The sequence below is a fragment of the Athene noctua genome, chromosome 4 (assembly GCF_965140245.1).
Source record: "Athene noctua chromosome 4, bAthNoc1.hap1.1, whole genome shotgun sequence".
Taxonomy (NCBI): Eukaryota; Metazoa; Chordata; class Aves; order Strigiformes; family Strigidae; genus Athene; species Athene noctua.
This window is the reverse complement of record NC_134040.1, coordinates 51064301-51084782: the sequence shown is the minus strand read 5'-3', so window position 1 is coordinate 51084782 and position 20482 is coordinate 51064301. Positions and strand designations below refer to the sequence as shown.

Sequence of the window (20482 nt, the reverse complement as noted above, 5' to 3'; positions counted from 1 at the left end):
AGGGGTTTATTTTAATGTACAGTCTGTTATAATCCTGCCCAGGAAAATAATTATGGGCAAGGGAGCACAGAGGAGAGAAGTAAAAATGATTCAGCAGTTAAGACGCATGGTAGTAAGAACTGGTTGCCTTAGAGGTGCAAATATAAGTTCCTGGAAGCAACAAGAGTACGCACACAAGTGTCGCTGGAACTTCCCCAGGGACCCATTCAAATACATGTTAGCCAAGTTTTAGGAGGTATGCAACTCACCCTAAAACATCACTGGTTATACTTGCAGGGTAAGGTTAAATTTCAGTGAGGTCTGAAGCAGACCACGGTCAAGTTCCTGGCCAAACTCAAGCAGAATTTGGCAGTTTGAGCTATCTCATGGATGAAGCATTCAGTTCCTCTGAAGACATAAGTCTCAAGCACCAGCTGCCTCTATTGAAGCACAATGGATGTGATGCTAGAGTCAGAATAGGAACAGACCTATTGGGCTGGATTCTTGGCTTTGTTCTGTTGAAATTGCTCTCAGGAACAAATCGCAACCCATTGGCAAGACAGTGTTCAGGTAGCTCAAATTCATGAGCAGGGAAATAAACTTGTCTGCACTCCTTAGAAAAGGACAAGTGCCACAGGGATCTCTACCAGGAAAAAGTATTTAAGTATTTTTATGCAGAATAGGCTATTTCTATTACATGTTCCATTTTATAAGTGCTTGAGGGGTTGTATGAGGATACAGTATGAAAATTGTGGAATATGGAATAGTTGTAATTCCTTGGTCTGAGATTAAAAGAAATCAATGCACAGACCATGTGGAAAAGAAAGTGGTTTTAAGCACAATCCTCTGTGTATATACACAACTGCAAAATTAAGCCATTTTTGCCACCATCAGCTGTTAAATCCCTGAATCCTTTTTATTTCACTTGTCCTGTTGAATGAGGACTGAAGGATGCTGGAAAATACCCATGGTACATAGCACAGATTAGCTAGAGTCTGCTGGCTTTTAAGGGCTAGTGAAATAAATAAAGCTGCGATGTTGCTGTGGTGTTAGTTCTGTGTGAATACTGTGCTCGTTGTAATGAATCGTTTCTGACAAATACAGGCAAGAACAGGGGAAGAATTTATTACAAAGCATTACTGGATATTCAAGGTAACACAGCAATGAAAAAGAAGTGATAGAGGAAATGGGGTTTGCTTTTGAATTCAGCCTAAGCCATTAGCCATGAAGACAGCAATTACAGATCTGACCTGAATTCATACTGCCAAGCTGCCTCAGACAAACCCAAAGTCATCACTGGATTAAAAAAAAAAAGCTGAAAACCCCAACAACCACATTCCAGAAGACCGATCTTCATCAGACCATGATATCTTAAGAAAACACAGTGCTAAGAGAAGCCCCACATGGCCATCTGATCATTGGTTTGGTGTTGATATTTGTGTGTCTGTCAGCTCTCCACCTTTTCCAGTCAATCCCAGAGCTTTGTTCCCCTTACTGGGCACCAACTGGCTGCTTTTTGTCCTGGGATCAGTCTCTTTTGGTATACAAAGATTTCCAAGTTCCTGCACCCTTTCTTGTTAAACCAGGCAACCAGTCTATTTGAGCTTTCCTTTTTGTGATTTTTTTGGATCACTGTTACTGTTGTCCAGTGAAATGCTTTCTAGAAGCAAGGCACCCAAGGTTTGTCCTAATGCTCTGGCAAAGTCCTTACCAGAGGTGAGGAAAATGAACCCGTGATACATGTGTTATATAGCTTGTTATACCCCTGGTATGCAAGCACACAGTTAGACTTTAATTAGCTGCAAACCATTGGTGACTCTTAATCAGCCTGTGATTTGTTAGAACTGCACTGCTACCCACACGACTCCCTAATGAGTAGTTTTCCCCTACTGAAATAGCGCGGCTGCTTAATTGTACCTATGTCGTACGTTAAATTTGTCCTTGTAGAACACAGCTGGATTTTCTTAGGCTATTTCTCTCATTTGCTAAGACGATTTTAACATTTTAAATGTTGCAAAGGAACCTAAAAAAGTGTGTCTTCAACTTGCTGTCAGCCACAAATCTAATGAGGGGTTTTTCTTCTCATTATTTATATCCTTAATGAAAATATTGCCTGGCAGTATATACAGGGTAGATTCCAACGGGACTCACTTTGGTCCACCTCTTCAATCTCACTGTGAAACCTTCTCTCTGATGATAATACTTTAAGCTGGGTTTGCATTTTATGAGATGTTCGCTTGAACAATGTTTCTGTATCTTACAGGTATTTTGAAATGCTCCTAGGATAACTACTGCTAGGTATATCCACCAAAAGAATCTGATACCTGGGTGTCTCTTCCTTTGAGTCAAAGGTTTCTAGAGAATTTTTAAATTTCTCGATGTGATTTTTAACATGTCTTCTAACTTCTTTTAATGTAAAAAGAAATTAAAACCCCAAAAGCTGTTTTTGTGTTAAACCGCCTGGAGTGTAAATCTGACAGCCTCCCAGTGCTTTCTCTAAACAGTAGTCTGCTGACCAGGAGTTTCAGCAGTCCATGTTCTGTCCTTTCCATGACACTTTGCTCATTTTTCTTCTTTCTCACCCTGTTTGGAATGCCCAAGATCATCTGTTTCTGTGCTTAAAGGCAACTTTACAACTCCCCTAGAGCAGCCCATATTACTGAGTGAATGTGTTGTATTTCAAGGACATATCTATATAAAAATGCAAAAATAATTATTTGGTGATTGAAAAATAATTTAGAAGTGGTTACAGACAGATTTTCTTCATTTGATCTCACTTATGTTTATGTTTTATAAGCTTAAGATTTAAAACACCTTTCTTCTTTTTGGTGTCTGTGACTATTTGGTATAAGGAAAATAGTATTCCATAATATATGATGGTGGCCACATCTAAACCCTAAATTTCCATCCATTTAACTCATTCTTTTGGTGGATTTCTTTAAGGTGATGCACCCTCTCTCTGGACTTAAAACTGACTTTATGTTACTTGGTTGGCTTTAAAGTTTACACACGCTTGATCATTTTGAATCAAAGTGATAGGAGCCAGATACAAGGTTTGCGTACAGGCTTCTCCCCCATCTGAATAAACTTGATACGTTTGACACGTTTAATTGTTGGATAAGCTAAGCTCTGCGAGCAGGCCAGGTTTACAGTTCCATAGCTCAGCAGATTCTATGTGGGAATTTGATGTTTTATTCTGAGGCACTTCTTTGACCTTGTTCACAGAGGCAGATGGGACAACGGCAGGACTGTAGGTGGTGTAAACTGTCATGACTTCGTTAAATTTGTGAGGAAAGAGCCACCACATAGTTTTTTCCACTATGACAAATCCGATGTTCCTGTTGATACTTCACAAACATTTAGAAAAGATATGCTCACGGTTAAGCTTATGTGACTTCCTATCATTCAGCAAGTATCTTCTGATATGCTATGCAAGCTCTTTATGCTGACAACATTTTTTCACTTCTTTTTATAAGTTCTGGACCCTGGAAAAAAACAAAATATCTATGAGCACTAGAGTTAGGAAGATGATGTACTTGTGAATGAGTTAAATGTGTATGGCAACAGTAAGTAACGTTTTATAATCTTTGCAAATTGTGTACAAACAATGTATGTGCAGAGTGCATGTACACGTATCACTGTGTTTAATATATGCTTTGCTTTTACTGTTCAGCTCAGATTACCTTAGAAGATTTGGTATTTGTAGGAAAAATACTGAAATACAGTTCTCTTAGGAAGAGATAGTAGAATGTTTCTTTGCAGATAGGATGTTTGGGTATATCAGAGGTGGAAATTTCTGATTAGTAAAAGACAGAATCTTCTGTATTTTATCATTTAAAGCAAAGCAAGGCAAAGACTTAGGAAAAGAGCAAGCAAGGCTCAAGGGTCATGGATGGTTTGTTAAAGTTCAGTTAAGGGTGATATCGAAGAGAGAGAGATGAGAGGTGGACAGAAGGAGATTTACTGGAGGATAAAGAGAATTCAAAGGAGCTCTGCATTTAAAGTTCAGTGAGCTAAAACAATGTAGGAAAGAAGAGGAAAACAGAGGCAGGGAGAATAAACATGAAAATGCTTTGACCTAAAATGTGAATGTATCCTTTCTCTCTCTATTGCAGAGGAACTTTTCAAGAGCAGTTCAGTTAAGAGCTGTTAGCCAGGGGAAGACCTTTGCTTGTATCCATCAACAGTGCAAGTGCCAGAGATTCCCCAGGAGCATTGAATGTGGCTGAGCTCTGTGTCTAGAAACTGCTGCACATAAACACAAGACTAATTTGATAAGTTCTCCAGTGATCATTCAACTGGTACACATAGCTGCTTGTGCAGGCAATGAAGTTTGTCTTTGGGAATGAAGCTGCAGGAATTCTGGCTAACCCTGCTTTGGTTTTGCTGCTTCATGTAGAAATTTACACTCTTGCATATACTCCATGTTTCTGATTCAGAAGGTGTGGATGAGAACTGACATGATACCTCTTTCACAAAACACGCCTCACGGTTTTCTTCTTTGCAGCACTGTTCCCGCATGGCAGTAAAGGCGGCTGTGACGGAGGTCAGCTGTTCCTGTGTGATCTGCGGCTTGTATTTGATGAGGTTGATGAGCATTCTGCAAGGGAAGAAAAGCACACCCTGTGAAGCTGGGAGGTAAGCACATGACTTACAGAGCTCAAACACTAGTCCTGAAAAGTCACTGTTTTATTACTGCCCACTTCTGCTCTACAGCTTTTTCTTTTTTTTATTCACCACCCAAATATGTATTTGCAGCAGGGAGCAAAGATACGCCTCGTTCCCCTGGGAAATAAAATGTCAGTGCTCATTTTTGGAGGTGCTTCACTGTGAATATCCATGAATAAACTGTGCAGATGGCTTTGTTTATGAGGGTCTGGGGCAGTATGGGTTCACCACAGCACAAGTTAATGGCCAAAGTGGTTTTCTTGGCTTGCAGTGACTGGGGCATGCAAATTTTCTCTGACCAAGGCAAGCAAACACCAGAGATTTTCAGAAACTGGTGGAGTGTATGGGGTGAGGAAAAACGTATGGGCTTTCCCGTTCTGGGAAACGAGTCCTAGTTAAGCCATAAAGGTTGTGCAGTACTTGAGGCAGTAGCTTCCTTGCTCTTCCAGTCTTTCTTCGCGATAATTGCGCAGTTCCCATAAAGAACAGCAGGAGAGCATGGTTGTCTGACCTAACTTTGGACACCTATTGCGTCTCTTTGGGTGGGGTGTATACCAGTGCAGCTATCTGGCTCTGAAAACCACTTTCTTCTAATCTCAAGCAAGTAAATATAAGTGGAAACAAATAGCAGAACAAACAGGGACTCGCTTGAGAGGAAAGAAAAGGAGCTTGAAAGAGGTGTTAAGGGGTGTGTGGCTGTTTTCCCAATGACATGTTGCAGAACAAGGAGGCCAGACAGAGTGGACAAGGGGAAGGTGAGCATTGGCAGGGTAACAATAAGAAACACAAGGGTAACAGAGTAAAACAGGTATCTCTTACTCCTGCTTCTTGTGTTGTAACTTCTCCTCTTCAGTCGTACACAATTCTTCATGGAAAGTGAACAGCCCAGGAGTCAATGATAAGGGCACATAATTCTCATCAATTTCTAGTTTTCCCATGCATGGCCTCCTGAGAGCGTAGGAGCTACTGCAGCAGTGGCAGACTCCTGCGTTTATGGGATCTGTCAGGTGTCTTCTACATATTTCTCCAAGCACGAGATCCAGCTTTACCAAGAGAAGTAAAAAAAACAATTTAGCATTATTTTTTTTGTTTCCAAAAAATCCCTGAAACACATGTTGCTTAGTAACATTATAAAAAATAACTGAGAATTTAAGGTAAACCTTGGTTGTAAGATAGATAACAGTTTATATTTCTGCTGAATGCTGACTTTTGTTAGTGCAAAAATGGCTCAAATTTTTCAGAATATGCAGTTTTAGGGACATATCCATGCAGTTTTAGGGACTGTCCTTTGCCCATAAAAATGATGTGATTTCTTCATACAACCATGCCACGTTTGATTTGTTTTCCTCATCAGGGTTTCTGTCAGTATGTCTGACTGTACTTTTAAATGTGGTGTACAAATGGGTGGCTGGAGGACAGGCTGAAGCTTTTTATGTACAGGTTTACAGGCCTGGAGAATTCTTATGGAAGAGTTATACAAAATTGATCCTTTTCATAGAGCACTACAGCTGCAGGCACCTCAGAAGGATGGACTCAGACAAGAGATCTTTAGCTTCAACGGGAATGGGGTTGGATTGCCCGCACTGTGTAACTGTTAACTGCCTAGCACTAGCCTGACAATTTCCCAGTCCTCCTGTAGTTTAATTCAAGTGTTAACTTCGACGATGCTGAGTTATGCTTACTTCAGGGATAAAAGTATATCTTCAGGCCAGCTCAATAGCTCAGTGAACATTTTTCTCATTTACCTTTACTCCAAGCTCTTGGACCCTGCTTGCAGCAGCATTTGTGGCAGAGTTTCAATAAAAAGGAGAACCAGGATAAGGAAGAGAAATACTCACATTTTCCTCGGCACAAGGCAGTAGCTTGTCCTGGCTCAACTGGCAGCACTTGGAGCCAATTGTAGTCATTTGCTTGGTGAATTTGATTAGCTCTGCAGATGTCAGCTGAGGCATCTTCTTGGTGAAGCTCATGAGAAGCCTGAAACGATATTTTCCTTGATATTAACGGTTTAGTTCCACCAGGCAGCAGTTTGAGCAAGCCCCTGCTTTCACATGCACAAATCTCCAGCCAAACCCCACACTCATTAGTACAAGGGCAGGACTAAACCTGGTGTTTATAAACTCACGTAGGTAAGCATAAATGTGCACTGTTTGCTTGAGTTCTCTCCTTTTTCTGACCAGTCTCTTAACAGGTTAAACGAATAAAATTAGTGATAGCATTGCCCATTAAATGTTGGTGGACCCTCTTACCAGCTGGTACATATATTTTTCCTGTGTTCATTTCACTGGGAGTGCAGGGAGCTTGTCTAAGAGCAAAATGGAGCTCAAGTGACTTCTTGACAGACTAAATGAGGGCAGAAGATAAGCTCCAAAAAGTTCGCTTTCTTTTTCTTTTTAGAAAACTGTACTTACTAATCATCATGGCCAGGAAAACCTTAACAGCGGCTACAACAGGCAGAAGCAGCCCTCCAGGTCTGTTGGAAACCTCTAGTTCCAAAGGTCTTTCAAAGCTCAAACATGCACAGGAGTGCAAAAAGCCCAATATATCTCCTCACCACCACCACCCCCCACACACCCCCAGCAGGCTAGCTGAAGCCCAGCTTGAAGTATTTAAGCACTTTAGAGGTTTCACTGAGATTGCTTACATACTTTAAGCTAGGCATGTGCTCATTAACATTGCAAATCAGGGCCAGAGTTCCTCCAGAGGGCTTGTGCCTGCATGTTGCATTTAATCATAGTATATGGTTCAGCTCGTCTGGCTTTGCTCTGCCTACTGTAGTTAGATTTTTGTTACAGTTGGTACTGTTTATGTCTGTTGCAGGAGCTGGATAAAGCAAAAGCATTTGAAAAAGACACAGCAACTGTCTTTTAGCCAAATTTATGACTCCTAAGTTACAGTTTACAGCTCAAAATGCAGCTATAAAGCAAGAACACCTTAGGAAATACGGATTGATCAAGTTGTCACTTCACTGCTTCATGAGTTGGGTTAAGGAGAGAGAGAACTCATGAGAGGCCAGAGCATTGTCTTGGAAAATAGAAAAAAAATAATCCAGAAACCCTGAATATATTGGTCCAAATATTCAAGTGGTGTCTTTTAGCCTAGCTTTTCTAACACGCATGGCTTTACTCCAGCTGGAGTTGTGCCCAGGTGGTACAGAAGTAATGTAAGCATATAAAAAAGTAATACTCGTTTTGGAAATAGTAATCTCCTTTCTCCTTGTAAATGTCACAGCTTGTCTTCATGACACTTTCAGTTTCATAAATATGTTTCTTCAGTTCTTCCTCCTGAAAAAATAAGTTGATTTGAGGCGTCATTGTACCAAGGGGAAAGCAGAACATCCTACTGCCTCATGCTGAGGCCTGGATATCTATAGCTACCTCTCACCTCATCTATACCACCCATTTATAATTCCATTAGCAAGTCTTCATCTGTCTGAAACCTCTGTAAACTGCCTGAAAGTGATAAATGTCCACCTTCAATCACCTTGAAAGATTTAATTTTGTATCACTGCTGGAAGGCTGGGTATGAGTCACAGGGTGGCTCCTAACTTCAGATATTTGCGATGCCAATGTCTTTTTCTGAGGCAATAAGTGGCATTTACATGTGCAAGAGGGCAACTGGCACTGCTAGGGAGCCCAAAAGAGAGCAGGGCTCACAGAAATGTGAGCTCCATCCCTTTCTCAAGTATCTGTGTCTCTACATGTTAAATTGCTTCACAACTGAAGGTTGTGAAAGCTCTTGTTGGTGCTTCTTCCATATGGGAATCAGTTGGGCTTTGTAGTAATTGCTGGGGTTGTTACAGGAGCTGTGGGTACTCGCTCTAGGCCTGGAGCAGGGATATTCATTATTTAGCCAGAACCAGTCACATGCTTGAATCCATGGGTATGTTGTGTGAAGCCCGACGGCACGCACCCCTCTGCTGCAACAGTCGTCTGGAGCACTGGTTTTGCAGCACTCTGTCAGTAGGTCTTCATATCCTTTACCAATTCTTAAAAGCATTTGAGCAGAAAATTCTGGGTGTCTTCTGGAATATTCATACAAAAACCTGCAAGGTGGAGTATCAGGAATTAGAAATAAGGCAAAAAAACTGCCCTTAAGAGGTCAGGGTGCTAAGGAGAGCAGGGGTGCTTTCGGGATGCTTTTGTCTGACATCCAGGGGAACAAGGAGAATTTCACAGCATCTCGGCCTGGAACTGAACCTGACCCAGACATGGCTGATGGAGTGCAGCATTGCCTGAGCAAGTCCTGTGCATGTAACAGCTCCGGCTCAGTGTTAGCCTGGGTCAAGCATCGTTCAGAGCTTGGTGGGGCTTGGGCTTTTGCTCTTTTTAAAATCCTGTCTAAATGTTAACAAAATAATTTCCAGTAAGAGACCCATTTCACAGTAGACGCTGGAAAGATCAGCTCTGCTGAAACAGTCACCCTACAGAGCAGTCATACCCCATCAATTGGCTGCACTGTTCACAAATGGAAGCGATACATGTTATTTGAAGTGAATTCTCTGTCCTGGGGCTTGATGCTGTTTCTGTTGCAGCCTGTGGCATTCTTGCCCAACCAAGTTGACTACAGGTAGGATCAGGGCCTCATTGCACAAAGGAACAAGGCTAGAACACAAATGGACCAGTCCTGTTTGAATCAGGACATAAGTCTGACTTAAACAAGTGGTTTTGAATTTCCACTTAAGAGCAGATGAAAGCTATTTTTTGGGCCTGAGATCAGAACTAAATTTTACATGCATTTCTTCAGTTGTGTCTCTGACATAAAAATTGTGCCTTGTTCTGCATTTATTCCCATTTCACACCTTCCAGGCTTGAGTGATGTTTTACTAAGATCAACTTGCACAGTATTACAAGCCTATGTAGTCACAGAGCAGACAAATCTGAGGCTCATGAGCTGGGCTTTAACATTGAAACTGTCATCTGTTGACCTAAGCATTGAAACAGCAAAATTGAAGAGCAGAGGAAGACCCACGTTACCTGGCTAAGTGTGTATCTTTTTCCTGGGCAAAACGTTCACATATTCCTTTGTCTTTTATAAACTCCCTGATGTGAGGGGACAAGTCTGCAGGTTTGTCATCATTTTCTGCATTAACTATGCATTCACTTCTTTGTAACAGAGGCTTTTCACAGCACTTCTTAATTTTACTTGATAGGATGTCTTGGTTGCTGCAGACATAGTGTAGAATCTCTTCCTGTAAAGCAAAAAAGGGAAGAAAGGAAGGGCATTTTGCCAGATGTTCATCTTTTTTTCTTTTTTTTTATCAGTATTTTTATCTCCATTTTACAGACAGTGAGTCCCAAAGAGAGGTGCCTGGCCAAAGCTGTGCAACAGACATCTGGCAGAACAAGGAATAAGACTGAAATCCTGTTGATCTACTTGCTGCAGTCCCTTGTTTGCTGTTTGATAGGTGTGAGTAGGTAACCACCTAATCCAAGAAGTTTGCTGTGCAGCTGGTGCAGCTCGACACCACAGACAAGCAGTGAGATAAATGGATTGGGTATGTCAGAGGGCAGAGAAGGGAGGATGGGCAGATATTGCCAAAAGCTGCACAGAAAATAAGTGGCACAGGTAGGAGCTGCAACCAAAACTGATGAAGTTAAGTCATTTTAGTCACAGCATGATCTTTCTGCCCTTCTTGATGACTTCACACCAGGAAAACTCAAATGGGAAAATCAACCAGGTTTTTAGACTGAAGAGTTAAATTCCAGTTTTGGAGAGCAATCAGTACCACACAGGGGAAAAAAAAAAAAAAAAAAATAAGAAAACGACAAAAACTCCACTTTCGATTTCTGCAAACATATAAACATTAAATTAATTTTACCCTATCATGCATACAGTCCAGCATATCTCCACGACAGCAGTCCTTGTGCATGGTAGCAATATCCGTCACAAGTTTGTTAACGGTAACAAAATCCGCTTTAGGGAATTTTTGGCTTACTTGAGCAAGTTTCCTACAACGAAAACAAATAATAGTTATTGTTTATCTTCACAGTGTCAGATTGTGATAGCTGTCATCATTTTTCTGTGGAGGGGGTATCCAAGCTGTGGAGGAACAGTCCTTCCCTGCTCCCACTGAAGTTAACAAATAAATGTCCCTTGAAGCCAATAGCTGAGATTGTCAGAGTTATCTAAGGATCTCTGGTGAATTTCAGTGTGAGATGGTGGAAAGAAATGTGGTAGGGGAGCATGAAATTACAGGAGCAAACTCATGCCAAAAACAATTAAGAAAGATGAATTGTATTTTGCTTACAGTCACTCTAACTTTCTTCACAGAGGGATGTGTTCATTTCAAACATTGGGTTTAGATTTTGAAAGCTAATGGCAGTTTGTAAGGAAACAGTGCTGTCATGCATACATTTGTATTCCTAATCTGCCCTCCCTGTTAGATGCTACTAGTGGCCTGCACGCAAGAAGGACATGGCTGGTATTTGGGGTCACTGTGCTGTGTGCAGCTGTGGAGACACCCACATCTAACATGCAACACCCACACTTTATTTCAAAATAATGATAAACATGAGGAAGACTCACAAAGCCTTTAAAGTCCTTTCTCCAAACTTCTTCAAGATTCCACATGTGTGTTCCTGCCTCAGGCCATCTTCTTTTACTGGCTTCACCACCTTTGGTGCCTGGTAGAAAGAAGATGCAGACAACGAAAGTGGAAGTAAAGAAAAGACAACACTTTATGCTGAAACTACTGCAACGATGTTTTTTTAAACAGGGATTTTTTTAATACTGAAAGAAACATGCGGTCCGAACTGCAATAGGAACTAACTGTTGCACTTGCTCTTTAGTCACCAGCATTTATTAAGTGTTCTGTGAAAAGAAACCAGAGCCCTTGTAGACAATAGTTTGGTGTTTTTAGCACAGGAGAAGAAATCGTCAGCTGGGAGCTATGTGGCTGGCTTTGCATTACTGTGAGCTAATGTTAAACCGTGCCATCACCTGCAGCCCAGCCAAGCTGCCTGAAAGGCGTAGTCAGCCATGCAGCAAAGGCAGGTTCCTCATCCTTATTTTCCACCATTACAGGTAGTTTGCTCTGAACTTCTGACACTGGTTACATGTGGGGCATGTCTCTGCAGTGCAAACACGTGGCCAAGCAGGAGATGTGTCATGGGGCTACGAAAAGGAAAAAACCCTCACACTTCTGCACTATGCATAGCACCATGACCTCTCTCGGCATCCTTATGACAAGCCCAGTGCAGGTAGCAGAGTCAGGGTGGGCAATGATGGTGTCGCAGGGTGTGGGGGCTGCCTTGAGCTCCATCTAAAGCTACATCTGCCTGACACTCCACACTTAGGCATTTGCATTTAGGAGTTCAAGCTTATATTCAAGAATTACATTGAATTATATTCAAGAGAGCATTTAAATCTGATTTCAGCCTGTCCTTAACAAGGCACATTCTAACATCAGGTTCAGCTGCTGCAGAAGATATGGCTGATATCTCTGCTTCAGTATTTGTTCATCTATAGCAAAGTCCCTGGTTGCACATTAATTAACCAAAACCCTATGATGGAATACCTGTCTCCGAAAGCATTCCTCCAGGTTATGAGTGGGGTCTGCAGCACTTCCACAGCAGTTCTTCATCATCTCATCATACCGGATAGCGACAGAAAGGATCGTTGGGGCATAGAGGAAAGGGTGCCTTCTGGAAACCTCATAGATAAAACTAAAACCGAGAGAAAAATGTCTTTAGTTTTGGAGTAAGCTCCTACATGCAGGGGGCATCAGTGTTAGTGCAACATCTGCCATATATTAAAATGACAGCTACTAAAGTGATTGCTTTCCTGTCATTGTGACAAACTGTATAGAGTGGTGTTTATCTTGGAAAATTCTGATGGGACTGAGGTTTTCCTGGAAACTAAAGTCTCAAACCCTGCCAGTTCTGGCTTCGAGGCAGCAAAAGTTCTGCTTGGCTTTCAAGGACTAAAGGGAGGCCCTTGGTTTCAGAGGAGTCCTTTACATAGACCACAATAAAATAGGCCAGATCGTTTGTCATTTGTACCTATATCCAAAGCAGGAGGTGGCAGAACAGCCTTCACATAATGACAATTACAGCTCGATGAATTACGCAAATAATTCATATTAGGAAGAGAAATGACTATGAGATGACAGAGAGTCTTACACTGAACTTTTTGGTTGATACTGCATTTGCTGTCTCCAGACTCATAACTCTCATATCTAGGCAACGAATCTATGATTTATTTACTTACTATCCTGTTAATGGGTGTTGATGCTGTGAATGATTTTTGCAGGCAGCTTCAGCATTTGGCCTTTCAAAAGGAGAAATGAACCCTCTTGATGCATTTTTAAGGGAGAGGAAGCAGTCGTTTCTTTCAGGATCCTTTTTAGCACAGCAGTCAGTAAACCTGGGAGGATTTTCCTCCTGGCATATTGTATCGAGGAAAATCCTGTCCTGTGAAAAATTGGAAAAAGTTAATTTGTGTGTGGATTCCATCTTACTCCTCTGAGTTCTCTGAGGAGGCTACTTTAAGCCAACAAGCCTCGACTTGCATAAACTCACAGTTTCTCTCTCTATTACCTCCTGCTTTGACTGCAGTAAAAATCAGACTGACTTCTAAAATCTGTAAGTGATGATTTCTCAAACTGGTATCTACTGTTATGCCAAGACAGACTTCAAAGCAGAATGGTTTTCAAGAACTCTGAATTTATAACATTATTCAGACCCTTTTTCTTGATAACAATCAAGATGATTGCTCAACTTGTATGCTGCAGTTTGCAGTATAGCAGGACTTGTGTTTTATAATTACAGTCAGGTTCGTACAATGCGAAGTGTCTTGTTTCTTGTTCATCAAGTTGTGGTGCTCAGGTCCAGCTGTCGGTTACACCTCAGCTGGGAACTGTTTTACTTCAAGGTTGGGTTCAATGTGTCTAACACAGACTGACATGCCATAACACAGACTGACATTCACATTTCATGATTCAATCTGCCAGCTCCAAATGTGTGTTGGAGCAGACACCATCAAAAACCAGGGATGTGAGTTAATAGAGTGGAGCAAATGCCTATAAACATTGCATTTGCTAGTAATACCTAATTTGGCTTCTCCTGGATTTTGTTATGCCACCCATAAAAGCACAACTTTCTGAACATCTTTTAGAAAGGTGCTGTTATATTTGGGGCAGGTGGGGGGGGGAGGAGGAGAGGGACTTTATTTTCTTCTACTTATCTTGAGATGCTTTATAGATGGGAGCCTGGAGAACAGAAGAGTCAATAAGGCCAAATACACCTATACAGGGAAGTCACATCTCTTAATAAATGTATTCACACCTCTTCGGAAAAATGCATACCAGGGTGCTAAAATGACAAGTCACTTGTGAAAATGTTTGCCACATTAGAAGCATAAAGGTGCTTACCAAAGGCTTCAGGCAGTCTGGGTCATCTCTGGCTGCAGCAGCACATCTTTTGGCAAGGTCTGTGACATCTTCAGCCATTTTAACTGCTTTGCCAAATGTGCCTCCTTGCACATACTGAGCAAACATGATCATGGCACTAGAGAAGAACACACAGCATTAAGCCTGTAGCTGGCTACTTAAAAAGTAATTATATAACTTTTACATGTGAGACAGAAAGAGGATCTGTATCACCCCGGGCTGAGTTGGCACGGGCTGGCAGAATGGGTGACTGACTCACGGTACATGTTCATTTCCAAATGACACAAGGAGGTTCAGTGGCAGCAAATTTGCAAGTAGACGCTTTACCTGGACAACTTACATGGCTTTAAAATTATTCTCCTGCAGCTGAGAAAAATGTTGGCCAATGCTGTTTTTTTCCTCTGAAAAACAAGATAATTTGGATAAAAAATGTTTCCTAAATGCTTTATCAAATATCTTTTGGGCTTTTTTGGTACTGGAGCTTTGGAGTAAGAGAATTTGGTGCCTGGGGTACTAGCACTGAGAGGAGGAAGGTGTAAGGTTGGACTTCCTATTTGACTTAAGCAAGAGTATGTGAAACTATTTGTTTCTGACCTACAATGTAATAAGGCCAATATAATTTCCCTGACTAGCTCAAGTGTTGCGGGGAGGAATATGCTAAAATCTGGAGGGTGTTCAGCTACTTTGATGATGCACTTCACATGATCAAATAAGTACCTTGCAAAACACCATTTAGTCTTGCCTTAGCTATTTAGAGGTGTGCTTGACCACTCTTTAGCTACAGTTGAAGGATTTTCTGTGCAGAAAACATGGGATAAATTGAAGACTACAGTGGTAGGCAAAGCTCAGAAATTCACAGAGCTGCATTCTTCATGTTGTGAACTGGCCCAGAGGAAAACAAATGTGTCCAATCTATGGGAAGCTTCTGTGCAAATATCTTTCCTTTGCCTTTATTAATGGGCAAACCTAAATGCAATAATTTGAGTGCCTTGTTCATCAGGGAATATTTTGAGAGATTAATTTTAAAATAAGGGGCCTGTTCCCAAATCATGATGTTACTGTCTCACCCTCATGTTGGTAGGGTGGAGATCAGTGTAAAAGGATCAAACAAATAAGCCAGGGTCTCCCTCTGAGTACTGGGGGGGTGTCAACTGAGACGATAAAACATGAGATAAATAACACAAACATCGGTTCTATTTTACATTGTTGAATCATTCAGTGCATTTGGAAGTCCTAAAGAGGAAAAAAAGGTTGACTAATGATAACAGTATGTAATAGGAAAGAAGCATGTGAACTGCACACTTTGGAGGTTTTCAGCTGTCTCATTTTAGGCACTTAATGAGAAGTGTGGTCATTGTAGGCTCCTCCATTAGTCAGTGAAGAGAGAGTAAGACCCTCCAAAAGGTAATACAGAGCAATAGCTTAATTTATCTACTCTGAGTGGCCACCTGGAGGTAGCATCCCTCTTGGGACTTCTCTGTCTCGCTTCCTTATGGACTATGGAGGGAAGCTAGAACAACCAGAGGCTTTACTTCAGCAGGTTTGGGAATACCTAAAATTAGTGGCACACCCATATCCCTGTGGATTAAATTACCCTTCAGTACACTTCCTCCCAGTAACCACTGGCCGTCCTGCACTCTACAAGGATTCTCAAGCCATAAAGAAGCAACTCATCTAAGTTGATCACAAAAAATTTATACAGATACAGTTTTATTATATACCTTTGACTCATAAGAAAGTACCCAGTGGCATTAGAGCTACCAAATAAGCATGCATGCCAAGTTACAGCCATCATCATTATACAAAAGAATAAAAATATGAGACATATTCTTACCTGTTTCCCTATAACTTCTAGGCACGGCTTTGACTACAGTAAGGCTCACCAATAGAATAACATAAATTATTGTCCTGCAATTCATACTGTCAGATTTTAGCAGGGGCCTGGGGTGAGCTTGGTTCATCTGTGAAAGGCAGAAAGAATTAAGGGGAAAGAGTTACTTTTATACTCTCCCAAACGATTTTTGGTTAATAAAAACCTTTTTACTGTCATGTAATAACATTAGCCCTTTTGGAATATTCTCACAATAATTAGACATGCCATTATTTGCTCAGTATGATGAACTGACCAGTTGGTTGCAAAGAAAAGACCTTGGAGATTCTTTTTTTTTCCTGAAATTTAGACAAATAGACATTTCTAACTTATCACACTTCAAACAAGAAGTTTAAACACTCCCTGAGCTTTTTATCGTGCATACTGATCTCCTCTACTTACAAATTTGTTCAAAGGTGATTGCTGCACAGAAGATGTCTTCATAACACGTTGTTGACTGAAAAATACCAAGTTCAGCTCTTAACCAGACATTTTTGCATCCCTCCTTGCTGTAGAAGCTCTCTCTTTCTCCCAGATCCCAAGGTGTCATGGTAAAAAGGCTGAATTAAGTACCCCCTGCAATCCCCCACATCTGTTGAGGAAGACACAGATAAGCTCTGCCCCACTGTTAACTAAAAAGCCCATAGGAAACAGAGAAGTCTACTTGAAAGACAGAGGTCTGGAGGTTATGGACCATGTTTCTACATATCTGATACTCATTTAGTCCATAGGAGCAGATCAGAGAAAACGTTTCCAAAGAGGTGATTCCCTTACACTGCTGGGACTCAGCCCAATCTCATGTCTGCTCGTTGCAGATTCCTGCCTCCAGCCCCTGGACTCAGCAGCATCCCCTGTTGTGGCTGCCAGAACAGAGTCCCCTCAGGCACAACCTGGGGACCATCCGGGGTGCTCCTGCTTCCATATACCCAGAAGTAGCAAGGAGAGATGCAGATGGATCCTCTCATTTTCAGAATAACACTTTAACACAACCTTGTTACTATAAGCGATAAAAATAAAAGGAAGTGGGGGTGTATTACTTGAAGCAGAGCTGCAGAAACAGCTGAGGCACTGATGTCAGAGACTTTGTATAGCAGGTTCTTCTTTGGCCCAGAAGAATGTGTTTCAGAAATTATATATGTGTAATGTGTTGTGTTAAGTATTTCTGGTGGCTGTATTTAAAATTCTGGCTGCTGCATTTAAAATCCTTTAAACTCAGTTTCTCCACTGCCCTATTCCATACTCAATAGGATGGTTAACTACTTTTCACTTTTCTTTGAAAGTACTTGCCACTATTCTGATGGCAGTCTGCCTATTTACAGTGAAACCACTCTTATTTGCAGGAGGGAAACGTATGTGTAGTATTTAACTGGAAAGAAAGCATGGCAAACTCCAGAAATGAGATCCAATTAAGAGCTTAGGTCCTCATTAAGAGTTCCCATTGTTGACTTATTCAATTTCACACCTACTGAAGACCCAGCTGTTTCCAGAACTTTTTAGAAACTGTCTTGCAAGGTCAACAGAAAGGTGAAAGCAGCTGATGGCCCTCAGGGTTGTGAATTTCCATCAGGTGGGGATGGTTGGTTGGGGATGCTCCATACTCTCTCGAAATACCTGGGCAGTTACACTTTCAGAATTTTTATGCTCTATTACACAGCTGAGAGATAGGTCAGTTTTTACTAGATATTTATTTTTAACGATGTTCACCAATTTTAGGGGAAGTTCTCTGCAGTTTAGACTGGTGTATGCTTCTGATAGACTTCAGTGATTATTCTCAAGCTAGGTCAACAAAGTGGAAATGTGTCTGTCTAGAGCTCAGCTATTTTATTTCTGCTCTTACTAATGAGAATAGGATTTGTGACTCTCTTTTTTGTTTGGGTTAGTTTCTTCATGGTCGTATCAATATTTTAATCCTGTTTTTTGAAATTCAACAATGGAGTTTTCTGGTAAGCTAAGTAGTACATGTATTGGATTCAATATATCCTTTCTCTATACTTGGAGAGTATCATTCTTGTCAACTCCTGAGCATTCACTCTAAAAAGAGTAGTGGTCACAGGAAGTTCATGATCCTGGAAGAGCTCAACTTCTTCCCAAGTAGTAAGAAGGTTTGTCTTAAAAAAAATTCTCAACTGCTCTGATGTGATATTTGGAGTTATTTTTCCTGTAAGTAACCTCATGTACTGGTATATACCATGCAAGAGGCATATTGGAACTTCAGAAACTGTTTTATAAAGAAAGCATCTTTTGTGTTTGTGTTTTCAGATTAAAATATCATTAAATTAAGTTGGCTAGATTTTATGTGATTGTATCTTTTTGAATCAGTCTTGTTTTGGTACTGGTGTCTCTTGCCTGGAGAAGATACGATACAGCAACAGTTATGAAACATGGGTTGGTGACTTTCCCCTTCCTCCTTCCCAATGTTTCTCTCTGTTGTAGACCCAAATCACCACAGGCTTTATGAGTTCCTTAATTTTTTTCTTATCCTGAGGAGCCTATTGCAGGTAGCTAACCTCAGCACGCTCTGGGGCTTGGCTGGCCCTGGGTCACTATGTATGTAGCACATCAGCAATTCTTCAGCTATGATACTCTCATCTGGGGTGCAGAGCCATTTGGTAGTGGCAAGGACAAGTTCCTAGCACCTTCCCCCTTGCCCTAGAGGAGCATCTCTGTGGGTTACCTTGACATCTATTTCAGTGTGTCAGGCTGTGCTCTTCTATGACCCTGCAAAACTGATGTACCTGTCTGAGTGGCTGGTTTACAGAAATGTATAATGTAAGATATAATACTATATCTAATATATATAATACAATGTATATAACTTGATCAATTATATTCTGAAGAAATGTATGCTAGTTATGAAGACTAACAGTGCCAGCTTGTGTAAACTGGTTCTGCTGAAGGCAATGTAATTATCCCAATGTACATTAGCTGAGAGTCTAGGCCAAATTTTCTGATGTTGCTGCTTTTTTTTTTTTTGCTGGTCAACTGAGGTGTGGGCTGGCCAGAGGAGAGCTGGAAATAGCAGTGAGAGGTATCATTCTTTTAATAACTGCAAATACATTAGCATGTAAAGGACACATATTTTTGTAACTTAGCATGTTTCTGGTAAAGCTGTCTTTGCAGGTAACTGAGACATTGTTTGCAGTATTGTAAGCATCAGAAGATGAAGCCCTAGGAAGTTTATTGACTAACTAAAACCGAGAACCTGGAAAAAAAATTAAAAAGGGGGGGGGGGAGAAAAATATGTTGGAAACTTGATAAGGAGGTAAGTTGCAGGTTATTAACATTTCTGTAACTGTGGATCTATCTCCCTAGAAGGCGTCACAGTATGAATGTCTCTTTAGTCTCGAGATTATTGAACCTTCATTATTCAAACCATTTATCTGCACAGCCAATAAAAATGAGGATTTGATCATACACTGGAGAGATGGTCTGATGGAACCAGGCCCTTTAATGCTCTCTGTCTGTGTTTCACTCTGGAGAGATCCCTATTGCTCCATTGAGCAGGAGTATGACTGTTGTGCTGTTTATAAAAGCTTTGTTCATATCTAATTTAGTTCTGTCTTTGTGGGACTGAGCCTGCCACCTCTGTGTCGGTAAAGGCTCATAAATCTTATGTCATGTGCTATTTTGGCTTTTCAAGGAAAGGGAAGAAAGACATATAAGATGACCATTAGAGAATGAGGGGTTGCTGGTACGGTTCTTCACTGCCTTCCTGTAAACAGCTGTGTCAAAAGATGAAAGTAAATAAATACTTACATGCACATACAGAGATGGATTTGTGTGTGTGTGTATATGTATACATATATTTAAAAAATCCAAGTTCTGTTAAGATTGTAAAGCTGAGGTGGTCACAGATTGCCCTCAAAAAAATCTCATCTGTTGGGAGTCTTTCTGTATTGTTAAAAATAAAGAATCCAGCAGCTGGTGTGGAGGTTGGTTGATGCATACAGAAGACATCTTAGCACTGACTGTAAATATTGTGCTTGGCCTGTCTGTACTGACTTGAGCTTAAATATACCCTTGTTGCTCAAGAAATACACCTGATGTGTAAGATGCAGCTTGCACACGTTGAACCGCTGAGCATGTCTGCCGGCAGCGGTAGCAGAGTTGCTGTTAAGACGGTGGGTGACAGCTGTTCTGCCCTAGCAGCAGAACTTTCTGCCTTTTGGGAAATGAGGAATAATTCCCTACTATGAAGAACAAGAACTTGTAATGACTGGATTTAAAAATAAAAGGATAAAAGTATTGTTTAAAATGCTAAAAATGCAACAAAGAAAGTCTGGTTTCTTGCAGGTTTGCTTTGTTTAGTTTTCATTGAAGACCTTGACGCCTTTCCTCCTCATCTTCCAGTAACTGCTTTCTGGTTGAATACACAGTTTTCCATGGAAAGCCAAAACCATTTCAGCTTTTCCATGTTACTCAGTTGGATAACTACAGATTCCCTAAGAAAACTCACTTTCGTAAAACGTATTTGAATCTTTCTGCAAATACTTAGCTCAAAAAGCAACAGTCCTGTGTCCTCTTATATGTGTGTGTGAATGACATTCCAGATACTCTGAACTGGGATTATGCTC

The 20482-nt window shown here is 40.9% G+C and overlaps 1 protein-coding gene across 1 annotated transcript; it reads right to left on the bottom strand.

Moving 5' to 3' along the window:
* Window positions 1-3419: 3419 nt before the first annotated feature.
* LOC141960241 (alpha-fetoprotein-like) lies at window positions 3420-15957 on the bottom strand. The gene is made up of 14 exons (XM_074905343.1): window positions 15873-15957; window positions 14379-14439; window positions 14021-14156; window positions 12859-13061; window positions 12167-12314; window positions 11176-11273; window positions 10469-10598; window positions 9624-9838; window positions 8560-8692; window positions 7834-7931; window positions 6486-6624; window positions 5467-5690; window positions 4447-4579; window positions 3420-3464 (listed from the first exon to the last, which is right to left on the bottom strand). The coding sequence occupies exons 1-14, from the start codon at window positions 15955-15957 to the stop codon at window positions 3420-3422; spliced, it is 1848 nt and encodes a 615-aa protein (XP_074761444.1).
* Window positions 15958-20482: the final 4525 nt, after the last annotated feature.